Below are 21,775 nucleotides of genomic sequence, written 5' to 3' on the forward strand. Positions count from 1 at the left end.
AGAATCCGACTGGAAGACCTGGAGGGCCATCCTGCGAGGGTGAAGCTAGTGGGCAAGGAAACACTGCTAAAGGAAAGAGATGCAAAGAAAAATATGGAAGAGGAGAAGAGAAATAAGAAAGAACAAGCTGCCAGAAAAAAACAAGAGCATGAGATGGCTAAACTTGCGAGGATGAAGATCCCTCAGAGTGATGTTTCTCTGTGAAACTGACAAATATTCTAAGTTTGACAAAAGGGGGTTCCCCACAAGTCCGACAACACTTTCAGATATGGCTTCACTGTGTCCCCCAGTCAGATCCACCCTTTGACCGTATATCTCTCACTCTCACTTTGCATGTATGTGGAGCATTGAGAGACAGAACACATTCTGACAAGAACTGACTTCACACACTATACAAACTCATTGCCAAGCAACAACGAATAACGCCGATTTGAGCATGGGCCCTTGTACACAATGTCGGTCATGATGTCAGTCCAAAACGTGAAGTGGGCTTCTGAAACATGTAGGCAAGGGTGACATTTCTTCCTTGGCCTAGCCCTAATGTGGCTATTCAATGCTGCGTTCATGATTTGAGGCATTTTGTACAAACCGGGCTACTCCTGTAAACTTTGAAAGCTAATCTTAGCCAATCAGGTTGGATGGAGTATGAAAGCTCTGAAAGATTCATCTTGATCACTGTGTAAAGGTATTGGGCAGAGGTTCTGCTCTGGCCTCCAGGGAGTGTGTGAGTTTTGTTCCAATGGTGCCAGAGTTCAGCTGTTCACAGTCTGTACAATGTACAGTACATGGACAGACGGACAGGGGTGAAAATATAATCTTGTCTAAACCACACCTTCCACCTAGTGGAAACAACTAGACAAGTGTGCAAAGGAGCAAAGGTCTCCACCAGGGCCCGCAAACTTTGGAAGGAATGGGACCAGCCCACCTTTCTATCTATTGCAGCATCGGGTGACTCCATCCATGTTTGTTGATATCAGGTTGCCATGGTTTCCAAAGCCAGTCTGGAACGGCTGCATATTTGGACAAAACTGACAACATTTTTGGTGATGCAAGATCTGGGCAGCTCTGTATAAAGGAGACACTTTGTATAGCAAGAAGTGCTTGCCTACTCCGTTTCTCCAGGATCGTGTCATATCATGGGGCTCATAATTTCATCCCTGTTCTTAAAGCTCTTCGGAAAGAAGCAGATGAGCATACTTATGCTTGGTTTGGATGCTGCTGGAAAAACCACCATCCTTTACAAAATGAAGCTTGGACAAATCATTAAGGCTATCCCAACCATTGGTTTTAATGTGGAGACAGTAGAATACAAGAACATCTGCTTCACTGTGTGGGATGTGGGTGGTCAGGCCAAAATCCGACCTCTCTGGAGACAATACTTCCAGAACACACATGGCCTTATCTATGTCGTGGACAGCAACGACAGAGATCGAGTAGAAGAGTCTGCGGAGGAACTGTCCAGATTGTTGCAAGAGGGTGGCTTAAGTCAGGCAGCGCTGCTGGTATTCGCTAACAAACAGGACTTGCCTAATGCTATGCCAGTGAACGAACTATCATACAAGTTGGGCCTGCAGAGCTGTCGCAACAGAACATGGTACATCCAGGCTACCTGTGCTACCCAAGGCAAAGGTTTATATGAGGGACTGGACTGGCTATCCAATGAGCTGACAAAACACTAGAGAGGAAGAGGACAAAGGAGCAGGGCCGGAGCTATGAGTTATTTGAACAATGCAAAAATGCAAACCCTTTTCCTTTTTATGTCGTCGTGCCTAAGGGGTGAGCCATCTAGAACTGTGTTCATCTGTATGTCCTTTTGTGTCTGACTGTTGATGATTAATCTTGCAGGGAAGCCATGATGTTATTAGACTCGTCTTGTTTTATGAATTGGCACACACATGGTTTCCGGGTAGCTCAGTCGGTAGAGCTCTCGCCTTTCGACCAAAAGGTCATGGGTTCGATCCCGGGCACCACCTGAATAGTGCGGCTTGGGTGTGGCAAGTCGTGCGGCAAGTACTGGGAACTGATGGTATGTGTAGCACTCCACCTCAGCGATACATCTCCCAGGGGTCTAGCGCATTATAACAGGGTTACTGGCTGATACAATAACAATAAGCCTCTCCGGACCTACTTTGGGCTTTTTTCAACATTCTTCCCTTTGATTCCTGGTGTTGTTCGGTGTTGTTCTAGATTTTTCTTAGACTGTTTACAAAACTGTTTCCATATCTCCCCACCTCACAAATAAAAATGTTAACATTTTCATAGTGTATCATTAAAACAGGGTCTAATGTGTCTAAGTGTGGCTCCCATATGGATCTCAAAGGTACTCTCAAAGGTCAGGAAAATGAATTTTGTACCGATCATTTCAGTGGTTTGCGAGATTAGCCCCGGAAAAACAGACACACAACACACCTTCTAGGCTTGCCTCCTGCAGAAGCCATGCTGTAAAAACAAAACAAGACAGTGTATGCTTCATGTGGATCGTTGACTTCATGAGGCTATGACGTCTCTATGACATATTTGGGCATGGTTTCAGCCCAATCCAATCCCCATTCACTTTTATTATTATAAAATAAATATTGGAGGCCAGTCTATATGACATCAGTACTATGACATCATATTGATGACATCAGGGATCACCATAAATGGGCATAAAAGGGACTCAATTAATGATAAATCTCCAAATGCATATACTGTATATATGGAGTACCCTGGTGTCGACACAAGATTCTGTTTAAAAGAGACTTGTTCAACGGAAAAGCATTCAGATTGTTGGTAGCTTGCAGCACTATTCTTATATATTTAAATAACATATACGCAAAGGACTATTGCCAACATGGCAACACCTATGGATGTTGATATGCCAAGTGGCGTGAACAGCAAAGGCAACAACAAGAAACCTTTTGAAGTGAAGAAGTGGAATTCTGTGGCATTGTGGTCCTGGGACATTGTGGTGGACAACTGTGCTATCTGCCGCAATCACATCATGGATCTTTGTATCGAGTGCCAGGCCAACCAAGGCTCTAACACAAATGAGGAGTGCAAAGTTGCCTGGGGTGTTTGCAATCACGCTTTCCACTTCCACTGCATTTCTCGCTGGTTGAAGACCAGACAGGTGTGCCCTCTAGACAACAGGGAATGGGAGTTTCAGAAATATGGAAACTAACAAGTTCTTTGAAGACCTAAAGAACATGACTCCGATCCTGCCGCAACACCCTGAAGAAGCTAACAACCAAATCAAAGTTCTAACACTTCAAGATTCAAGTTAATCAGGAATGCAGAATAGGGATATCAAACTGTCTCAGTCTGAAAGAATGCAAGAAGATCAGTGGCTATGCAATGAGGCATAGAAGAGACCAGTATCCCTTGAGTGTAATCGTTGTCCACAGAGCTGGTTCGAGCATGCATCTTGTTTCAGCATCTTCCAGGCTTCAATGACCTGTGGGAGAGTGCCAGAAAGGAATGCCTAGATATGGGGGGGCTGTTTTTATTTTCTCTCCTGCCCTTACTCTACCTCTATTCTCTCTTCTCACCAAAACAACATGATGGAGCGTGCATGAAAAAACTGAATTTCACCCACCTTACACCTGTAAACCTGTGATGAAAGTTGTGCTTCTGACTTTCTGTTGAGAACGAGGACCTGAAGACGAAGTGAGAAGACAAGAAGGTGAAAGAAGACAACTTTATATCATGCCAACTGATCATAACCTGCACCCCAATCGAACATAATGTTACTGGCTCCCAAAGGAACCCAAAAACACAACCCCAAATGAGACGAATCTGATTCCGGACAGTACTGTCAAACTCTGCAAGGAACCTGATAAGAAAATCCTACCGGCAATCAGCTGCAGGAATTGATTACATTTCCTGTGTGAACTACCTTTATTTTTTTAAAGGAAACATTCACAAACGTTTCTCTGTTTCCTTAGTATTGAGATAGTTGCCAGGCCAAAAAAAGCCACATCTGAGGAGAGCTAATTTGCCTCGGAGGTCAGCAATCAGGCTTTCCACTTCACGTCTCGCTGGGTGAAGACCTAACAGGTGACCAGTGATTCTGAACCTTTAATTTCAAGGACCCAATTTGATATGTCGTGTTATTTCAAACAAACTTTCCTTTTTTTGGGGGGCAATCTCTGCGATGGCTAAATGGTCAAAGATCTAAAGAAATACAACTTCCGATTCACAGTATGAAAGAGAGGACTCAACATTTGGATGTTCCTTGCTGGTCTCGGCTTGTGATTTCTTCTCTTTTTTTTTCTTTAAGGAGAACAGTGATAAGTGTGTTTCTGGCTCCTTCATAATTAGTATTGACTTGGCTAGTCTTTAACTCTTAACTTAACTATATGGTGTCTGGTGTCTCCTTTTTGTTCTTGACTTGGCCGATGCCAGTTGGCCGAGTTGTAGGCTATACGTTGTTCCCATTGTACATTGTAAGAGTATGGCCTACCTGGTGCCTGTCTATGACATCAGTAGCCTATGATGTACTTATTGATGATATCAGTGATCTCCATATAGGCTATGGTCATAAAGGGGACACAGACAGACACAAGACAGGCAGAAATCTCCATATATGGGCATAAGGGACAGACAGACAGGATCCCACTTTTGGGAGCCCTATAGAGACCAGTGGTTCCAAAACACTGTTTGGGCCACAGAACCATTTTTACAGGTCACGACTCATGAGTAAATATAGTTGTTATTGATATAAAAGAAACAAATTCAACAAATAAATAAATAGACGTTTGAGTAGTGAAAATAGCAGATTTATAAGCTCACTACTTCTGGTCTTGTATAGATCTGCTATTAATACAGTAGTTCACAGGGTCGGGCAGACATAGATTAATCTCTTTTGGGTCTCCAGCTAAAAGGTCTGGGAACCACACTGTCCCACTCCAACCTATAGACCACCGATTAGGCCAATGAGGTTTTGTTGTTTTGACAGATATTTTGTGAAGAAAAATAAGAAGAAATTAGAAATACAGTTCCTACGAAACAGTGTGGGCTCACATGTAACACCATGTATAGGCACAGATATCTACCCTTTGGCTATGGGCCCTGCCTTTATACTGTCGAGGAGAACTTGACTGATACACTGCCTTTGTAGGCTACTGTTGAGGAGAACTTGACTAAATTGGCGTAATAGGTTACGTCATTTTTTAGGAGAACTTGATAGACTAGAAATGCTGTTCTCGCCTTAACGAGCCCACAATTACTTAAGGCTATAAACGAGAAAAAAAGAAAAAAGAAACACAAATAAAACAGTCAAGGCATATTGTTGCAGCCCTTTGTTGCATGATTTGTCATCCGCAGTCAGGGGTCATCATCATGTTGGCTTGTGGTGGACATTTTTGGCATGCTTTAAAATTTGCCTTACAAAATGAGCGGACAATAACCCAAAACACATAAAGATAGCCCTGAATGACCATAACAGGCCTTTAACTCTGAGAATGTAACCTTTAGGGTCCAAACTCTATTTGGTTCCATCATTTGTACACTGGACACATTTGTTTGTGTAGGCCTCGTGTAGGTCTACTGTCCAGATGATGATGATGATGAGCTTCAATTTACATGAATAACCACAGGAGGGCGATCGTGTGTCGGCGGATGGGATAGCCTACGTTGATTGATTGAATACTTTATTAAAAGTTCGCATAGGAAAAGCGGAGGACAGGACAGTAGGCCTACAGAATCTACAGAGCATACAAGGTCTAAATTTAAACCCAAGAAAGCACAATGGCTTGTTTACATTGGGGTCCTCTGAACTCAATTCAGAGACATTAAATGACACATATACACAGAATTGCCTATATGTTAACAGAACATGTGCAAAATTATTAGACTTCAATTTCTTGTTTATGTATATGCTCCAATAGGCCTACAGGTTTTGTAGCAATTACATATTAGACCTTTATTGACGAATGTTTTAGCATGTTAAATCATGACTTAACTTTGTTTTACATAACATTTTTATCCCACTATGTTTGTTTGTTACCACATGTTTTTCACACAGTGCAAATTGTCTAATGATTAGACAATTCTTGATTACATTAGACTCTAGCAACGGACTGACCTCAGGTTTCCTTCTTATGCATGAGGAGTTCAAGCCGCTTCTTTTAACCTGACAGATGGGAAAGGAACTGGTTGGAACTTGGAACGTGTTCCTTGACTTCCTTCCACACGCTACCTACGTGCCTAGTCTGCCTACGACCTACCGGGGAAACTTAGGGACCCCCAGAAGCAAATATTTGATTTTTGTCTATTCTGCATCTAGCTAAAGGCCTCAGACCCGTTGGGAAACGAGTTTGGGGTCGACTTTGAAAGAGGTCGACTTTTCTGGCATTCGTAGGCAGATTAGGCACGTAGGTAGCGTGTGGAAGGAAGTCAAGGAACACGTTCCAAGTTCCAACCAGTTCCTTTCCCATCCATCAGGCGACATTTTGGGGAAAAAATAGTCAATTTAACAGTTAACACCCAGTCTTCCTTGGTGCCCACCTAATACCCTTTCGGATGTACCATACCCCATAGGGTACCCCAACCCCTCCCTCGCTCCCTCCTGTTCTTCTCACAGCAGGTCACCACCACAACCAACGAGCGATAGGATAGAACCACGGAGCGGTTACCTAACAACCAACTAGCCAATCAGAAAGTGACTGAGCCTCCGCGCTATGGGATCTACACTCTACGTGCCCACCCCATAGACTGTAGGCCCACCCACGGCACCCACCCAGTGACCCAGGCAGTCAGCCAGGCACCCCACCAGCCACCAACAGAACAGACTAGAGCTCAGCTGTAAGATACGAGCTAGCAGTAGCAGCAGCAGCAGCAGCAGCAAGAAGACGACAAACAATCCAGACCACAAGGTTTATGTAAGGAACAGACCAGCACCAGCAAGGAAGAGCAATCAGGAACAATTGGTTGGATTAATTTCCAGCGAGACGAAGCAGCAGCTAATGTCCATCTGTCTTTAAACCGAGGAGGACACACTTCAAACAAGAGCCAGTAGCGTAGCTAGGATTGTTTGCTAACTTGTTGTTAGCTCTTGCCTGGCTTTGAGCTAGCTCGGACAACTTTTAGCCTGCTGGAGTTTCTTTTACTGCTTGATTGCGAGGCTTAACATTTATTAGTATTTCGCCATGGGTTCACGGGCGTCCACATTACTCAGAGAAGAGGAAATCGAAGAAATCAAGAAGGAAACGGGCTGTAAGTTCGAGCTCAGACTAATTGCAGGGTTGGTTGGGAGGGGAGGCTCTCACACACACGAACGCCAAAACGTTCTTTCTGGTTAAACGTTTCATGTCATTCATTTCTTGGCTCAATGGACGTGATCTAATTTAATGTATGATTGGCAGTGGGAAACATTTCATTTTAGAGAGTCAATAATTGTTTGGAGTCAATAATAATAAATAATCGTTAATAATACAACAATAACAATACAACAATCTAGGTGAAAGTCTTGTCATATACAGTAACGACTTGTGACTTGTCTGATTTGGTATGCGTCCCTTTGCAGTTTCTCACAGTCAGATCACACGCCTGTACAGTCGCTTCACCAGCCTTGATAAAGGTGAAAATGGAACCCTCAGGTAATATACCTGTATACAGTATATGTTTGTATTTTACAATTGTTGTTGTTGTTGACTAAGACTAACGGAACAATATGTTTTTGTCATGGGCGTCAGGCTAGTGTGTCTGAGGTTTTGGCATACCGTGTGACAGTTCTGTGACTGCTCAACTGAAACTGAAGTTCTTGATTAACAACCAACTTGTTCAACTGAAACTGAAGTTCTTGATTAACAACCAACTGCATGCATAATTTATTGGCATGCATAATGTATACAGAACAAGCAATGGGTGAAGAAATAGGTAATCATTGAATGTTGTTGAATTCCAAAGGTTATGAAAAAAGTGAAGATATGCACATCCCCACAGTTCTTTAAACACACTGCTGGACTCAGAACATTATCAAGTCAAGAAGAGGTTAATGTCTGCACTCTCTTTTTAATTTAACCAACAATAATCAGAACAATGATGCCCCCCATGTAGGGCAGTATATCATGTGCGGACATCCCGTTCGTCACTGAATTCCAAAGGTTTACACACATCCCATTGGTAAAGAGAGTACATAGACCAGGGTTTCTGAAAGTGAGTGCTGTGACGCCAGGGTGGTGCCGCAAAATACTTTGATAATATTTGGAATTGATCAACATGACTTCTATTTAACCACTTACATGTTTAGACTTAGTGAAAGCGGACAGAGGTGTACTGTGCTTGGTGTGATCTTTTTCTCTCTACACCAAGTCTCTTCACCAAAATAGCAGATCTACAAGCTTACACCGCTGCGTTGTAAGCTTATAGATCTGCTATTTCCTGTGAACGTCCACCTCCCCAAGAATAGGGATGCTGTGGTGGTGTCAAATGCCAATTATAAAAGTTATTTTCAATCTGTCCTAATGGGAACGCATGTTCTCTCAAGTTTTCCTTGTGACATTCTCTATCTTAGGGGCAACGATTTATATATTTGACATAAATACAATCTAAGGTGCTGTAAAGTACCAGTGCAATTCAGGGGTGCCATGGATTAAAAGATTATTATTTACAGGCGTGCCCTGCCCTGCGCCAAAAAGGTTTAAGAACCTCTGACATAGACACATCCGTTTATAGTGTTGTTATATAGCACCAGTTTCTCAGATTGTATGTTTACACATAATAAACCACAGGATCCCTGTGTCCTTGCACTGAAGCTTTTACTTGTGTTTTGTAGTCAGAAACCACCTGCCTTTGGATCCAAGGTGACTTGTTTTAATCACCAGTTGACACAACATTCACGTCCTAATATCTCACCCGCCAGATAGACTGTTGCCTTGACGCACTATTATCATACAGAAACGTGTTCCAGAAGAAAACCCTTTCATTATGCAATATGCATGTCTTGTTCGTTTTTGTGCAGCTTTCCTGTAATGTTGCGTTTGATCATGTCTGGTTTCTGTGTCGAAACCAGACACAGTTTTGTTGTATCCTTGCAGCACCTGTTCCTTGTATTTAATAACAATAATACTGAAGTAACTGTGTGTTAACAGAGAGATGCCACTTTTTTTTCCAATTCATTATATTTATCAGTGAACCTATTTTTAAGACATGTGGTTATTTGCTGTGAGGGTTGGGTGGGTCACACTACCACCGCCTTGTATTTCTTAAAATAAATAGTTGCCATTCCTGATTCCTACAGTCGAGAAGATTTCCAAAGGATCCCGGAGTTAGCTATCAACCCTCTGGGAGACAGAATAATCAACGCCTTCTTCCCTGAGGGGTGAGTGTTCACTGTTGTTAGTCTGCTCTCAGCTGTATTCTTGTTTTTCCCCCAAGAGTACACATTATAGGCCTGAGTCACAATCACCACAAGATTGAGCGACCAAAAAGCTGTGTGTGTACAGCATCAAACAACAGATGTGACAAGTAACACATTTACAAATTAACAAATTAAAAAAAGAAAAAGAGAGAGAAAAAGAGAGAGAAGACCTATCTGGTAAACAACTGTCCCAAGTAACTCGGGACTGTATTTCTTCGGTTCAGTGCTTGTTTTGATGATCTTAAAGCTTACATGGAGTCCCCAGTTGTTATAGACCAGAGCTTTCTTCCACATGTTATTATGATCCCAAAAAATCCAATGTGTAGGCGTCCCTGATTTTAGCTGTGGGTTTAATGGTTACAGATGTGTTTTTGCCTCAGGCTCTGTTTGGGTTTGTATGGTTGGAAGCTGCTTGAACCCACAGCAGAAGGGTCGGCACACTAAAGCCCTCATTGAGGGTAACTGCACCCAGAATCCCAGCAGTGTTGCATTACAGCTTATTTGTGTTTTTCATTGTATATCCAGAGAGGTATTGCTGTCGCATGCTCCAATGTAGATACCCACCCACCCCTTATTTTTTTGTGCATAAGAAAAGAGTGCCAAATGGTACAATTTAGAATAGATGGTAGGAACTTTTGAAACTTTAAAATATAACATTCAATTGGAATATTTCACTCTGGAATAGCCTCACTTCTGTTCTGATTATGCTACTTTGACTTCCAGGGAGGACCAGGTGAACTTCAGGGGCTTCATGCGAACCCTGGCTCACTTCAGACCAATAGAAGACAATGAGAAGCACAAAGACCCAACTGCCAGTGAGCCACTCAACAGCAGGACAAACAAGTTACTTTGTGAGTCAAGCACTTACAGTTAGAGTGGGTGGATTTGGCAGATTGGGAAACTTACCAGACCCTGCAAAACACTGTTACATTTTGCCTGTATGGTTTGTCTACTCTACCAGCCACTTTGGCCTGTAACAACATGGTAATACTGAATTTTGAGTTGCACCCGCCGCCAGTGTGGCCTGCAGACAATAAAACCTACTCTAAATATGTCTGTGTTCTCAGATATGTCTCTTGAGACTGTGGCTAACCCTTCTTATTGTTTTGTTGCCAGTTGCCTTCCGTCTGTACGACCTGGACAGGGATGACAAAATCTCTCGTGATGAGTTGTTACAGGTGAGATGTTTGCTGAGAGCAAATGTTTGACATCACATGGGAATCTGTCTCATTCTCAATAACAAGATAGCCAAACACACCATTATACCCCCATTCATTAATTTAATATCATTGTCCCTGAACACACTTGCTGTTTATACCATTATGACTCGTGGGACCAAACGCTATTGTATAACATTCACTCCCTTCCAAAGTACTGTTTAGAGCCAAGTATTTCTCTTCTGTTAGAGAGAGGACTTTGACCTTCCTCTGATAATGTAATTTCTTAACCTTAACAACAGGTTGATTTGCCAGACAATCTAATATCCTGTATTTTAGCTTCCTCTCTGCTCTCTTTGTTATTTTCTGTCCATCCATGAAGCCATCTTGGTTTAGGTGACATTGTGCGACCTGCAATTGCTTTAAGCCCAGGGTTAAATGACTCATTAGACTGATCTTGTGTTTTGCACAAAACATTTCTGCCCTGGACTGGTCTGCATGCAGCCCTAAGTAATGTGTTTTTGTTTTGTTTCAACCCAGTAAATGTGTTCCATATTGTAATCAAGTTGTTATAACTACAAATTATTTTGTGTTGAAATACATGTAAAAGAAAGGTGTTTTTTATATTTGAATGGCAAAGGAACCTTTGTTCCATTTCTACAGGTTTTGCGTATGATGGTTGGCGTGAACATTTCAGACGAACAGCTAGGCAGCATTGCTGACAGGACCATCCAGGAAGCTGACCAGAACGGCGACAATTCAATTTCCTTTAACGAATTCATTAAGGTTCGTGTCATAGTGGGCTAAGTGGCATCGGTTTCGAATTCCTGTTTCTATTAGAAGTTTGACAAAAGAAAATGTGGCTGCTATTTTGTGCAGATGAACTACAAAGCTGTTAAATTTAGTGAACACTTATCTGAAATGATATTTTATTTAGCATTATTTTGTTTTACGAACTGTTTTCTATAGAAATGAGCAAAACTAGAAATGGAGATGGAGATAAATAGAAAGAAATGAAGATATGGAGCACATATGACTTAATTTGGTTAATCACCTAATCGATTTAGTTGATTTAAAAATATATACATTTGATTTGATTCGTTGATATATGAAAACTGTTGAAAACTCCATGCTTCTTGATTTATCTAAAAAGTAATGAATAGAATGGATAGATAGTCATGAATAGAATGGATAGATAGCTAAGACAATTTATAGTTGCAGGCAGCCCTAAATCAATTTATAGTTGCAGGCAGCCCTAAATCACTGGAAAATGTTAAAAAGCTCCTATGCCTGTGCTGAGCGGTCGTCTTCAATCATTATTTGATCTATGCTGTCTGTGTAGCATCAATGGGTATTATGAATGGAATAGTTCAATAATGTCATGTTTACACATGAATACCGTTACTTTGCTGGAAAATAAATGAACATGAACTGCCTGCATAGGAAGTGGTACATTTATTGTAATCAAATTATTATCTTAGAAATGCGACAAAAAAATACATATATAATTGAACTCAAGTCTCCATGGCGTGAGAAATCAATAAAAGTCATTTTGGGGGTGAACTACTCCTTTAATGTGTTGAGCAGAGACAGATAAACAAAGCTGGTAGGCTATGGAGTCCATTCACAGCATTCTTACACGAGAGGTATTTGAAAATATCTGTAGAGGCTTCTTAAATAAGCTAATTTAAATCTGTCCCTCTTTCTCTCGTCCATCCTTACGCACACCATAATGAATGTAGTTGCGCTACTTTAACTTGCGTTGTAGTTGGACACGCTATTTCCATGCATCATATACACAGTACGTTTTACCTTTCTCTAGCTATCACTATAAGTCTTAGCCTTGGTTGTCACACTCTCTCGCTCGCTATAAAAACTGGCTCACTCAACCGATTAACAATTATGGTCTCTCTTGAGAAATCCTAAGGTCGCTCAATGACAGTAGTCTTTCTCTCAGCGTCATAATGCTACCGGTACAATGTTCTGCGTTCGCACATAGGGGTGCCACCTTATCAAATCTGGGGAAAAGACTGAAATGACTAGAATAAAAGATTGGCGGTCACCTGCAAACGTGTTTATATTTGGCAATTTAAGTGTGGTACCTGGTTAATCAAAATATTATGTTAAGAATAAGGCATGCCCAGTAGTCACATATGTGTCATGCTCTACACAGAACTGCCACTTATAACATTTATTGTTAGCTTGAATCGTGGCATTTTGATGCTTTTCTCAGGTATTGGAGAAGGTGGACGTGGAGCAGAAAATGAGCATCCGGTTCCTGCACTGAGGAATTGACCACTCTGAAAGGTGCTTTGCCATGCCAGTTGATATCAAGACCCAACCCTATTTCAACACTCAACGGGCCAGCTGCCATGGCCTGACCTACAGTACATGTTCTCTTGATCAAGCATTAGGTAGACGACGCCATACGTCTCATTTGAGTTTCTGCCTTTGCACTGCTCCATAAACAAAGGGAAAAAGTTGCGTGCCTTGGGTTGTTTTATTATGCTGTCACAATGTAATTTTTTTTCCATCCTCCCAGAAGTGGAACATTATTTATTTGCAATCTTTCTTTCTTTTTGTCTGCCACAGTTAGTACCATCGCTCTTCATGACATGAACAATGATTGATAGTATACCATGGTACGACCAGGCTTTTGCAATTGTAAATGGGTGAGCTGAGAAGGCATGGTCATGCCAATTTAAAGCTTACTCACACTATCCTCCTGGATATGGATATTTATCATGTGCTGCCTCATTGTCCCTATATGAAATATGCAGTGTTGGAAGTAACATTTTAAAGCTGTAAATTATCATCTGCAAAAAGCAATGTGTTTTAAAGCAAGCAAGATCTTTAGACTCCTCTCTGTCTTGTTGCAGAGCAAGTCTCTGGCTTTTGAGTTTGTCCTCCTTTTTCCCTTTAGCATTCTCAAAGGACTGACTTCTGTTTTTTTATCCACTCAAGTGCCATGGGTTGTGGGTCTCCCCTCATAAATATCACAAAATATACACAGGGAACCAATGATCTTGTTTGTTTGATTTTTCATATATGTTAACCCAGCTACTGCCAAAAGATTGTAATTTCCCTGTTTTGGAATACAACCAATCTGATTTTGACTTCACCATCCCCCAAAGGCCTCTTGCACCGACTGCAATGCCAATGGGTGCATCATAAGCCCGTCTCCAACCCGTTAATAAGACTATTCCTACTAAAGACTTTGCCAACTGATGAACCTCTGCTAACAATTAATCATGTAGTTTAAATACAGTTTGACAAAAATCTGACCAGAACCAGAGATTACCACCACCCCTGAAGCATAGCAGGCCTACCAGTGCTACCTGTCATGTTTGTAAATAACCAACTGTTATTTGCCACCTAAAAAAGTAAAAAGTTCACATACATTCATATACAGCCTACAGACAAAAGGTTGTTCCCCAAAATATTACCTAATTAAGTACAGGGTGTCCCCGTTTAACCTTGTTGTAGAAACGAGGCTATGGAGTGCAGAGGCTCAACATCTAGTTCAGATGGCGTACAATGTCTATCGCTAACCCATTAAACAATGTTTATATTGATTATATATATATGCACTGCTCAGTATTTTGTCATGCTTTTATTTTTTTCATCAAGTAAGTCCCAGGTACTTGAGAGGATTGATGCATTAGAATGTGATGCATTAGAATCTATATTCTGTATAGGCCAAAGTATTTGACCAAAATGCAGACTTTTTTTTCCTAATTAAGTTCGTTTAAAAACAATTTCCATGAATACCTTTCAGCAACTGAATAATGGAAATACAATATGCCTGTTTTTATTAATCAAGATGTGATCATCTATCAGATATAATTAAGGTGTTTTATCATGTGAAATGCTAGTCTGGGAATTATCACAGGGATTTATTAATTTGATTTGAATAAATGATGTGCCATGCTATGTAAACTGTGTCTTTGAGTCTGTACTGTAGGTTATATTTAAAGTATCTGCTAATGTATTTCAGAAAAGTTGCCTTCTCACCAAATGTTTTAGTATTATACAATAGCTTCTCAAAAGTGTGGATCAGACTTAGAGATTTCACTTTCAATTTAGAGCATGTCAGGAATAGATTTCTGGATTCCAGTCCAGCACTTAAAACATGACATCCACTGGTTTACAGTAAAATGCCTATACCTGTTATTTTAAGTGTGCAATGCACGGAAACAAGAACAACTTTACTGTTTTAGTTGTAGGAGTCTATATCTAGAGTGAGAAGTTATGTTCATTTGAAGCTTTGCAGAATCTGCCTCGCTTTCTGGGCGATGAAAGCGGGTATAGGCTGTTTGGTGGAGAGGAACCTTAATTCATTTAGGAAAAAAGCAAACAAAATCATATCTGCTTCCAGTTTAGCCTGGTCGGACAGAACATCTATTTCTATGATTTTGACTGACGTCGTTAACGCGCAGTCGCCATACAGGTCCATTCGCTAGTAGTAGGGGAGGAGGGGAAATGGCGTAGATTACAGGCATTACAGGGTGTGCGAAGAAGGCGAGGGGACCTCAGGGGGACCTTCTCTCCTCTCTTGCGTCTCGCATATAGTAGCCTACATGGCTACATCCTTGAATATTTATCTAGTAAATGTTCAATCGCCTGGTCAGAAATGTGTCCCATGGTGCGGGCGTGATCCAGTTCGGATCATCCAAATCCGCTAGGCTACCACGTCGGACACGGTAAAGGGAATGTCTCTGGCTTTTGTTTACCAGCGTGCGAAGCCTTAACACAACACAGTGAAAATGTATAGCCTACGACGTCATTCTGAGGAAACCTTCGCCAAGGTCAGTGCTTTTCATCTTCTCTTAAACAGCTCACCAAGTTCATCATACTTTTATGCCCCCACATTTGATTTGCAATATGCTTTTAAATGAATGCAGTTCCAAATAGGGATGGGACGATAGTCACGAATATTGTGGCCCCAAAAAATTCGATTTACAATATCATCGAGATAATCAAAATATCCCCAACATCCATGTATTGTATCCTGGCCCTGGGGCGGAACATTTTCCAAAAAATAGCATATCTATACAAGCTCACAGACCTGGTAGAGATTGAAAAAATAACCAATAGAGGGATATGCAGCTCGGTGAATAAAAGGTGAATGGATCCCAAGGTGCAGACATGTTTTTAGTTTTTAGTTTTTTTTTTTATCACGACGATAATAACGATTATCGTCCCATCCCTAGTTCCAAAATCAGATGACACCAGCTGGACCGCTGGACAGACGTCTCCCCCTGGCCAGATCCAGCACCCCCAATAGTGCGAAACCCTGTGACAGGTGATGGGGCCACCTTCAGAAACCAGGACAGGTGATGATGGGCCTTCTTCTGTGGGACTCCATAATGACCCACTGTGATCGTGAAGATCTTTCCCGGTCAGAAAGAAGGGTCTCTGTTGGGTCCACGTCAATCCCTGTCATGTTAGGCTACAATGCATGCATTTTGATCAGTGAGGAGTCAGGACAGGACACCTTGCAAATCATGTGAATCTGCCAGGCATTTGATATAATTTTAAACACTGGCTATTTACATTGAGGTTTCAACTAGGTTGTGCCTTCTAATGTGGTTGAGAAGTAGTCAATGCTATGAACTGGTTATGTGCAAGAAAACAGACATTTCAGATTAGGGTACTATTCTCTATCACTCTGTTCCAGTTGAGATGATTGTATGAAGCTAGTTTATGTAAAATAGTCTTCTTTGGTCATCATCATCATCATCGTCCTACATGTAAACAGTCAAAATGTTGTCACCAGATCAGAAGTTCTTTAAAAATGTGGTTATGTTGGCCAATTCCTCACAAAAAATCTAAACAATCTAGCTCATTATGTAAGCATAATGAACCTCCTGCTTAAAATCCCCAACGCCAGAAGGATTGTGAGCCCACGCTTTATAGTCTATACTTGTAGTAATGAAAGTCTAATATCTACTATAGATCAAGCGGGCTTTGCCCTTGTTCCACAGGAGGTTTCTGTCCTCCCTGAGCTTGTTCTTTAACACAGGTCCACATGCGTACTCTCCACGAGATGTTTTGTATTTCATTATGATTTATGAACATACAATTGGTAATAGGTTAATTTTTCTGTGAAGAAAATGAGAGACACAAAATACTGTAGCAAAGATCTAGCCCTGTGATTGAATTTGACTTGTGAAAACCATGTAGTTGATTATTATTATTTGCACTACCTCATTGTCATACAAGTGAACAAGTAGCAAACATGATCAATATGAGTAGCCTAATAACTTCATTGTGCCCCAGCAGTTTTCGGAAGAATTTGTTTCATTTTGCGAACGGAGGGGTCATTTGCACACCCAAGTATGTTTTATGACAATTGTAGAAATGATGTGTAGCTCACAAAATGTACAAGCTACATATAGTTTGTATCTTACTTGCAGTTCAGACATTTAGGGGAAAAGGGTGTTGTATCTAAATTAATAGCCCTTAATGCATCCCCAGGAGTGACATACAAACCAACTATCACAAACAAAACCATTTCCCCTGCTATCACCAAACTCTTGTTGCTCAAATTGTTTTAATGGCCGGTAGGAAACAGTGTAGCCTAATTCATAGATGTATTGTTTTGTTTTCTTAGTAATTAAACCCCCAAAGCCAGTCAAACACACGAACCTAACGCCATACAATTAACATTGTTATTGTATTAAAAAACAAACAGAACAACATGGCATTTTGAGCTATATTTTCGTCCATACCTTATCCCTAAACTGTTTTGTCTTTTTTACTATTTTGAAAAACATTTTAAAATACTTCAAATTACCTATCTACATCGGCACGTTGTGTACAAATAGATCAGTTATTTGTACTATTTAAAAAAAATCAAAATAGTAAAACAAGGCAAATAAGTTTAGGGATAAGGGGTAAGGCATGGATGAAAATAGAGCCCTTTACCTCTGTTCTGTCACATTCTCTGGTATGTTTGATTGGCCCAGGAAATCCATTGTTGTACTGTGAGTTTCCGCCTCCATTGCGGTGACTCACAGTCACAACATATTCACCATGAATTGGCACGGAATGTAACCGTGGTATAATTTACTAGCCCCGTTTTGTTTGCATTTTCAATCATTTGTAAAAAAAAAAAATGGGAATTGTGCAATATTTTACCTTAAAACTGTCATGTTGTTGACCAAATTGTATATTGTATAAACAAGTGACAAGTTGTTTGAAAGCAACAAAATCACCAATGTCTTCCATTAAGATATGTATAGACTCATATGCATTAGCTTATTTAGCAAAACTGTGGTGCCAACATTATTGTAGCCATGCATGAATAGTAGTGATGCTTGCTTTATGAAGAATAGCAGAATTGATTTTCAAAGGTGTCAGAGCTGTGGAAACATAATTTTTCAGTCTAATAAGACCTTTTGTTTAGATTGAATGTAAAACCAGGTATTTCTGGTTAGTTATGTCTCCTATTGTGATTCTGAGACTCAGTCCTAGGCCAATGTAAGACCTTGTTTTAGTCCAGGCTTAGGGTGCAGAAAGAACTGTAGACACTGTAAACGCTAAAGGACAAATGTAATATTATTAAATAGAGTCATTACCACAGGATGTTCAGTTGCTTTTTAACTGAACTGCATTGTTAGGTTACATAAGGAAAGATATGTTTGACTTTGTTTCCCTTTAGTTTATACTTTAGACTAGTTCTCCAGATATGACAGCCAAAAATCTCTCCAATGTAAAACTTATAGAGGATTAAATAATATTTAGAGTAGTATCTTAATTATAGATTTGGATCTGATATGGTAGTGAGGTAGTCACTGAGACAGATAAATCACCATAACATTGTAATTGTACATAATAGATCAGGAGTCAGAATGTTCTATTTTAATTCATAACATTTTATTTGAAGTTGGAGTTTTAGAAGCAATAACGCAACAATGCATGATTTTACTGTCATGGTAATATGAAGGATTCTGTGATGTAATGTGGAAAGATTTTTTTTTCTATTTTTTTTCCATCAAGGTTTTGACTGTGGCAGCTTACGGTTAATCCTTTGGGAGGTGTATTATATTTGGCTTTAGAATACAGTATCACTGCTAACACCTTGGCATTGCATTAATACATTGCATCATACTGAAGTTATATAAACCGAATGAGACCAATTCACAGGCTTTGTTTTTAATGCATCACTAACTATCCAAAACCAAACAGTACACTGTATATTCTATACCCTAGGAGTGAAAGCAATAATGGCCAAGTCATCACTTTTGTAGCATTGTTTGATCTATTGAGTTACTGCATGGCCTAAAAGGATAACATGGCTGAACTTAACACTTGTTGAAAAGCACTTTCTCTCATGACATGTTCCAACTTCATCATCGTCATCACCACCACCAGCTCCATGTCTCAAATACTGTGTTCTAAAAACTCTGTAATGCTATATACTGTATGTGGGGATTTATATACAATATGGATATGTGGGGGTTAAAAAATATATACTGTATGCATGATTTAGGCTAGCAGAATAATGAATGATTTGTATTGCATGCAATAATCCAACTTTTTAATGTGAATGAGTTAAAACTATGGTACTGAAATGTTAATACCAGATGTTCTATAACAAGGTGATGTATACAGCAAGGTTGTTTGACATGACAGCAGCAAATTGATGATTGTGTAGCTTTTATTATGTTCTAATTACACAGATCCATTCTGGGAAGAAAAAAACAACTAGAACACTGAATGCACAAACTTCGGTTTTGCTTTCTGTTGTTTCAAACTAACCAAGCTGCTGCTGAACTGAATGCCAACTGGCAAACTAACCTATGCTATTAAGAAAACAACATGAACAACAGGCTGAGATAAAGAATATTCAGTGACATGTCTTTGTTGATCAAATGTTTTTTTCCCCTTGTAGAGGTGGGGTATGTAGAAACTATGCACTCCAGATGGAGGAACTGGGCATGCTATTATTTGTGAATCTCTTGTCTGGTTTTGTATTTTAAAAAAAAGAGAGAGAGAGAACATCTATCAGAAATTCAGCAATAAAAAACAGCATGGTGCCAACTTGACAACTGCAGCAGTTCTCAATTATTAACAAATGGGCTAGTGTAATCTTTGCTGTTAAGAAAGGGAAGAATACCATTCAGGCATTGACACTAAGGCTTGCCCACCTGCCCCCGGCAGGTAAATAAAACGTCAGGGCAGGTGAAGTTGGCTTTCAGGTTGCCCGACAGGGCAAGTGCTCATTTGAGAGGAGACACAAATGTCAGTAAACACAACACAAGATATCTGTCTAAACACCTGAACGTGGCCAGTGCGCTGTGTCTTCTGGTCTGTGGAATGTAAAATAAGAGCTCTATTTACCTATAATGTGCTGTTTTTACTGTTGCTACATTTAAAAATATAAAATAACAAGTGTGAAACCATAGACATATTCAATCATAGCTAAAGTATTTGGTATTTGGATTTGGAGGTATTGAGGTATGACATTTTATCACACAGCCCCAGAAAGTAAAGAAATAAGTGTTAAATTGAGCGGTAATTAAAATCGTACCTATCATTTTATAATGGACGATTTACTTTTCGGGCAAGTGGGCATTACCTTCGGGCAAGTAGAACATGACCTGTACTTGCCCGATGGGCAAGTGCCTCTGAGACCTTAGTGTCAACCCCTGCCATTTCAGTCTATGCAAGGGACTTACTGCCACATAACATAAGATAAGGTATGCTACGTATAGGTAAGGTTTCAGTCTCCACTAGGGTTATGTTTTAAATTTTAACAAAGTTCCCTTGAGGAACCCAGGAAACCCCTCCCTGCTCATTCTGCATAAGTTTGTCTGTGCCGAAAGTAAATAGAATGTGTTTGTATTTGCTTTGACAGAACAAAAAATAAGTACTCATCATTAACTAAAAATAACAAAAGTACCAGCCCAGAAGCCAACATCATCCTGAAAACATATTGTACAAAGACCTTGAAGCACACTGTGCTTCAGTCACACGTTTCACTGCTTGTGCAACTCAGACAACCTCTTTCTGATGAGTGACACAGGAACAGATAGAGCTTCATCTGCTGTTTCAGCTGGAATGAAAGAGATATGAGGGGTATTACTGATCAATAACTCTTCTTAGGTCAAATTGATACATCACATCAGTGATTTGCTATTGTCTTACATTGTTTATGGTCTTTCCTAAGGGTTCAAAGTCAAATGTGAGTTTGAAGACTTTCACTGTTGGCTTGCTGTTGAGGATATAGCTGTGGAAGGAAACAAAGAAGAGCATATAAACATAGAAAAGGGCTCTTGCTGGATTACAAGCATTGTAGCAACCAGGGTTTTACCAGGGTTAGTAAAATTCCTAGTCAAGGGAATACTGCTCTGTGCAATGTCAGGACATGAAGCAACATTGAACTACTTCAATAAAAATAATTATATCCAATATATTTCAGACTGAAAATTACTTGCCTTTCTCAATAGATAAAAAGGTGGAGCATGTTCAGACAATGAATCTCATTGAAGCCCTCACCTATCCACCGATACATCATAGGAGAAGACCTACCACGGACTTACCTTCATGCACTCTGGATGGACTCTGCGTACTGGGGTCGGTTGGTTCAAGTCAACTATGAAGAAGTGGGGCCTGCCAGACAGCGCAGCAAGCAAGTGTGGCGAGCCTGAGCAGACTGCAGAATACTCACCACCTGTCCCCTGTACAGACCACCTTCAAAGGCCAGCCACTTCCAAGTGGGATCAGAACAAGGGCTTGGCTACACAACACTGAGTTGGACATTTGACGATGATACACAAAAGAATAAGAAGGAGCCTGGAAATTCAGATTTTAGAACTAGATTTGGCCATTTAAACTATTTTGACTACACAGAGCTCCACAGTTGCAACTGTGCCCTGGCCTCAGTGGCTTGCCCCCTGGACAGCTCTTTTGCCTGACAGTGAGGATTTGTCTGTCTGAAGGTGCGAGTTTCAGTCAACTGACATCAGGTAGTGATACCTGGTGATGGAAGTTGAACTAAATGTTTCAATACAAATATGTAAGTTAAGACCTATGGTTAAGACAGTGCAGGGCTATTTTTTGTTGCTGTTCCAACATTGGCTGTTTCTCCTACATTTCTGTCCACCATAAGCAGGTAATTTAATTTGATTTATTTTCATTTTGGTAAAATAAATCAAAAAAAGTTCCAGCACAATATAACTTCCACCCAGGAGTTACACATAAAGTGTAATGAAACTTTTATTTCCAATGTGGCCCTGTAAACAATAAATAGTCCTATAATTTACGC

General features: G+C 40.3%; 3 protein-coding genes across 3 annotated transcripts; all 3 read left to right on the plus strand.

The window, feature by feature from the left end:
* Nucleotides 1-1,136: 1,136 nt before the first annotated feature.
* Nucleotides 1,137-1,679, plus strand: LOC308305238 (ADP-ribosylation factor 4-like; the record flags this gene model as incomplete). The annotated part of the gene is made up of 1 exon (XM_080749991.1): nucleotides 1,137-1,679. One exon carries the CDS (start codon nucleotides 1,137-1,139, stop codon nucleotides 1,677-1,679), a length of 543 nt encoding a protein of 180 aa, XP_080606117.1.
* Nucleotides 1,680-2,833: 1,154 nt separating this feature from the next.
* Nucleotides 2,834-3,163, plus strand: LOC308306119 (E3 ubiquitin-protein ligase RBX1-like; the record flags this gene model as incomplete). The annotated part of the gene is made up of 1 exon (XM_080751019.1): nucleotides 2,834-3,163. One exon carries the CDS (start codon nucleotides 2,834-2,836, stop codon nucleotides 3,161-3,163), a length of 330 nt encoding a protein of 109 aa, XP_080607145.1.
* A 3,593-nt stretch (nucleotides 3,164-6,756) lies between these two features.
* On the plus strand, nucleotides 6,757-14,439 carry LOC308305357 (calcineurin B homologous protein 1). Its single transcript, XM_080750136.1, has 7 exons — nucleotides 6,757-7,197; nucleotides 7,508-7,580; nucleotides 9,224-9,304; nucleotides 10,067-10,194; nucleotides 10,460-10,521; nucleotides 11,164-11,286; nucleotides 12,734-14,439. The coding sequence occupies exons 1-7, from the start codon at nucleotides 7,131-7,133 to the stop codon at nucleotides 12,785-12,787; spliced, it is 588 nt and encodes a 195-aa protein (XP_080606262.1). The 5' UTR covers nucleotides 6,757-7,130; the 3' UTR covers nucleotides 12,788-14,439.
* The last annotated feature ends 7,336 nt before the right edge of the window (nucleotides 14,440-21,775 follow it).

The sequence above is a fragment of the Nannobrachium achirus genome (genome assembly GCF_963921795.1).
Source record: "Nannobrachium achirus genome assembly, chromosome: 20".
In the NCBI taxonomy this organism is placed as follows: Eukaryota; Metazoa; Chordata; class Actinopteri; order Myctophiformes; family Myctophidae; genus Nannobrachium; species Nannobrachium achirus.

Bases quoted from the DNA above. Each gene is read 5' to 3' on its own strand.
- LOC308305357 (XM_080750136.1), top strand. From the start codon at position 7,131: ATGGGTTCACGGGCGTCCACATTACTCAGAGAAGAGGAAATCGAAGAA. The intron at 7,581-9,223 runs GTAATATACCTG...TGATTCCTACAG, and splicing joins GGTGAAAATGGAACCCTCAG to TCGAGAAGATTTCCAAAGGA. The intron at 10,522-11,163 runs GTGAGATGTTTG...CCATTTCTACAG, and splicing joins CTCGTGATGAGTTGTTACAG to GTTTTGCGTATGATGGTTGG.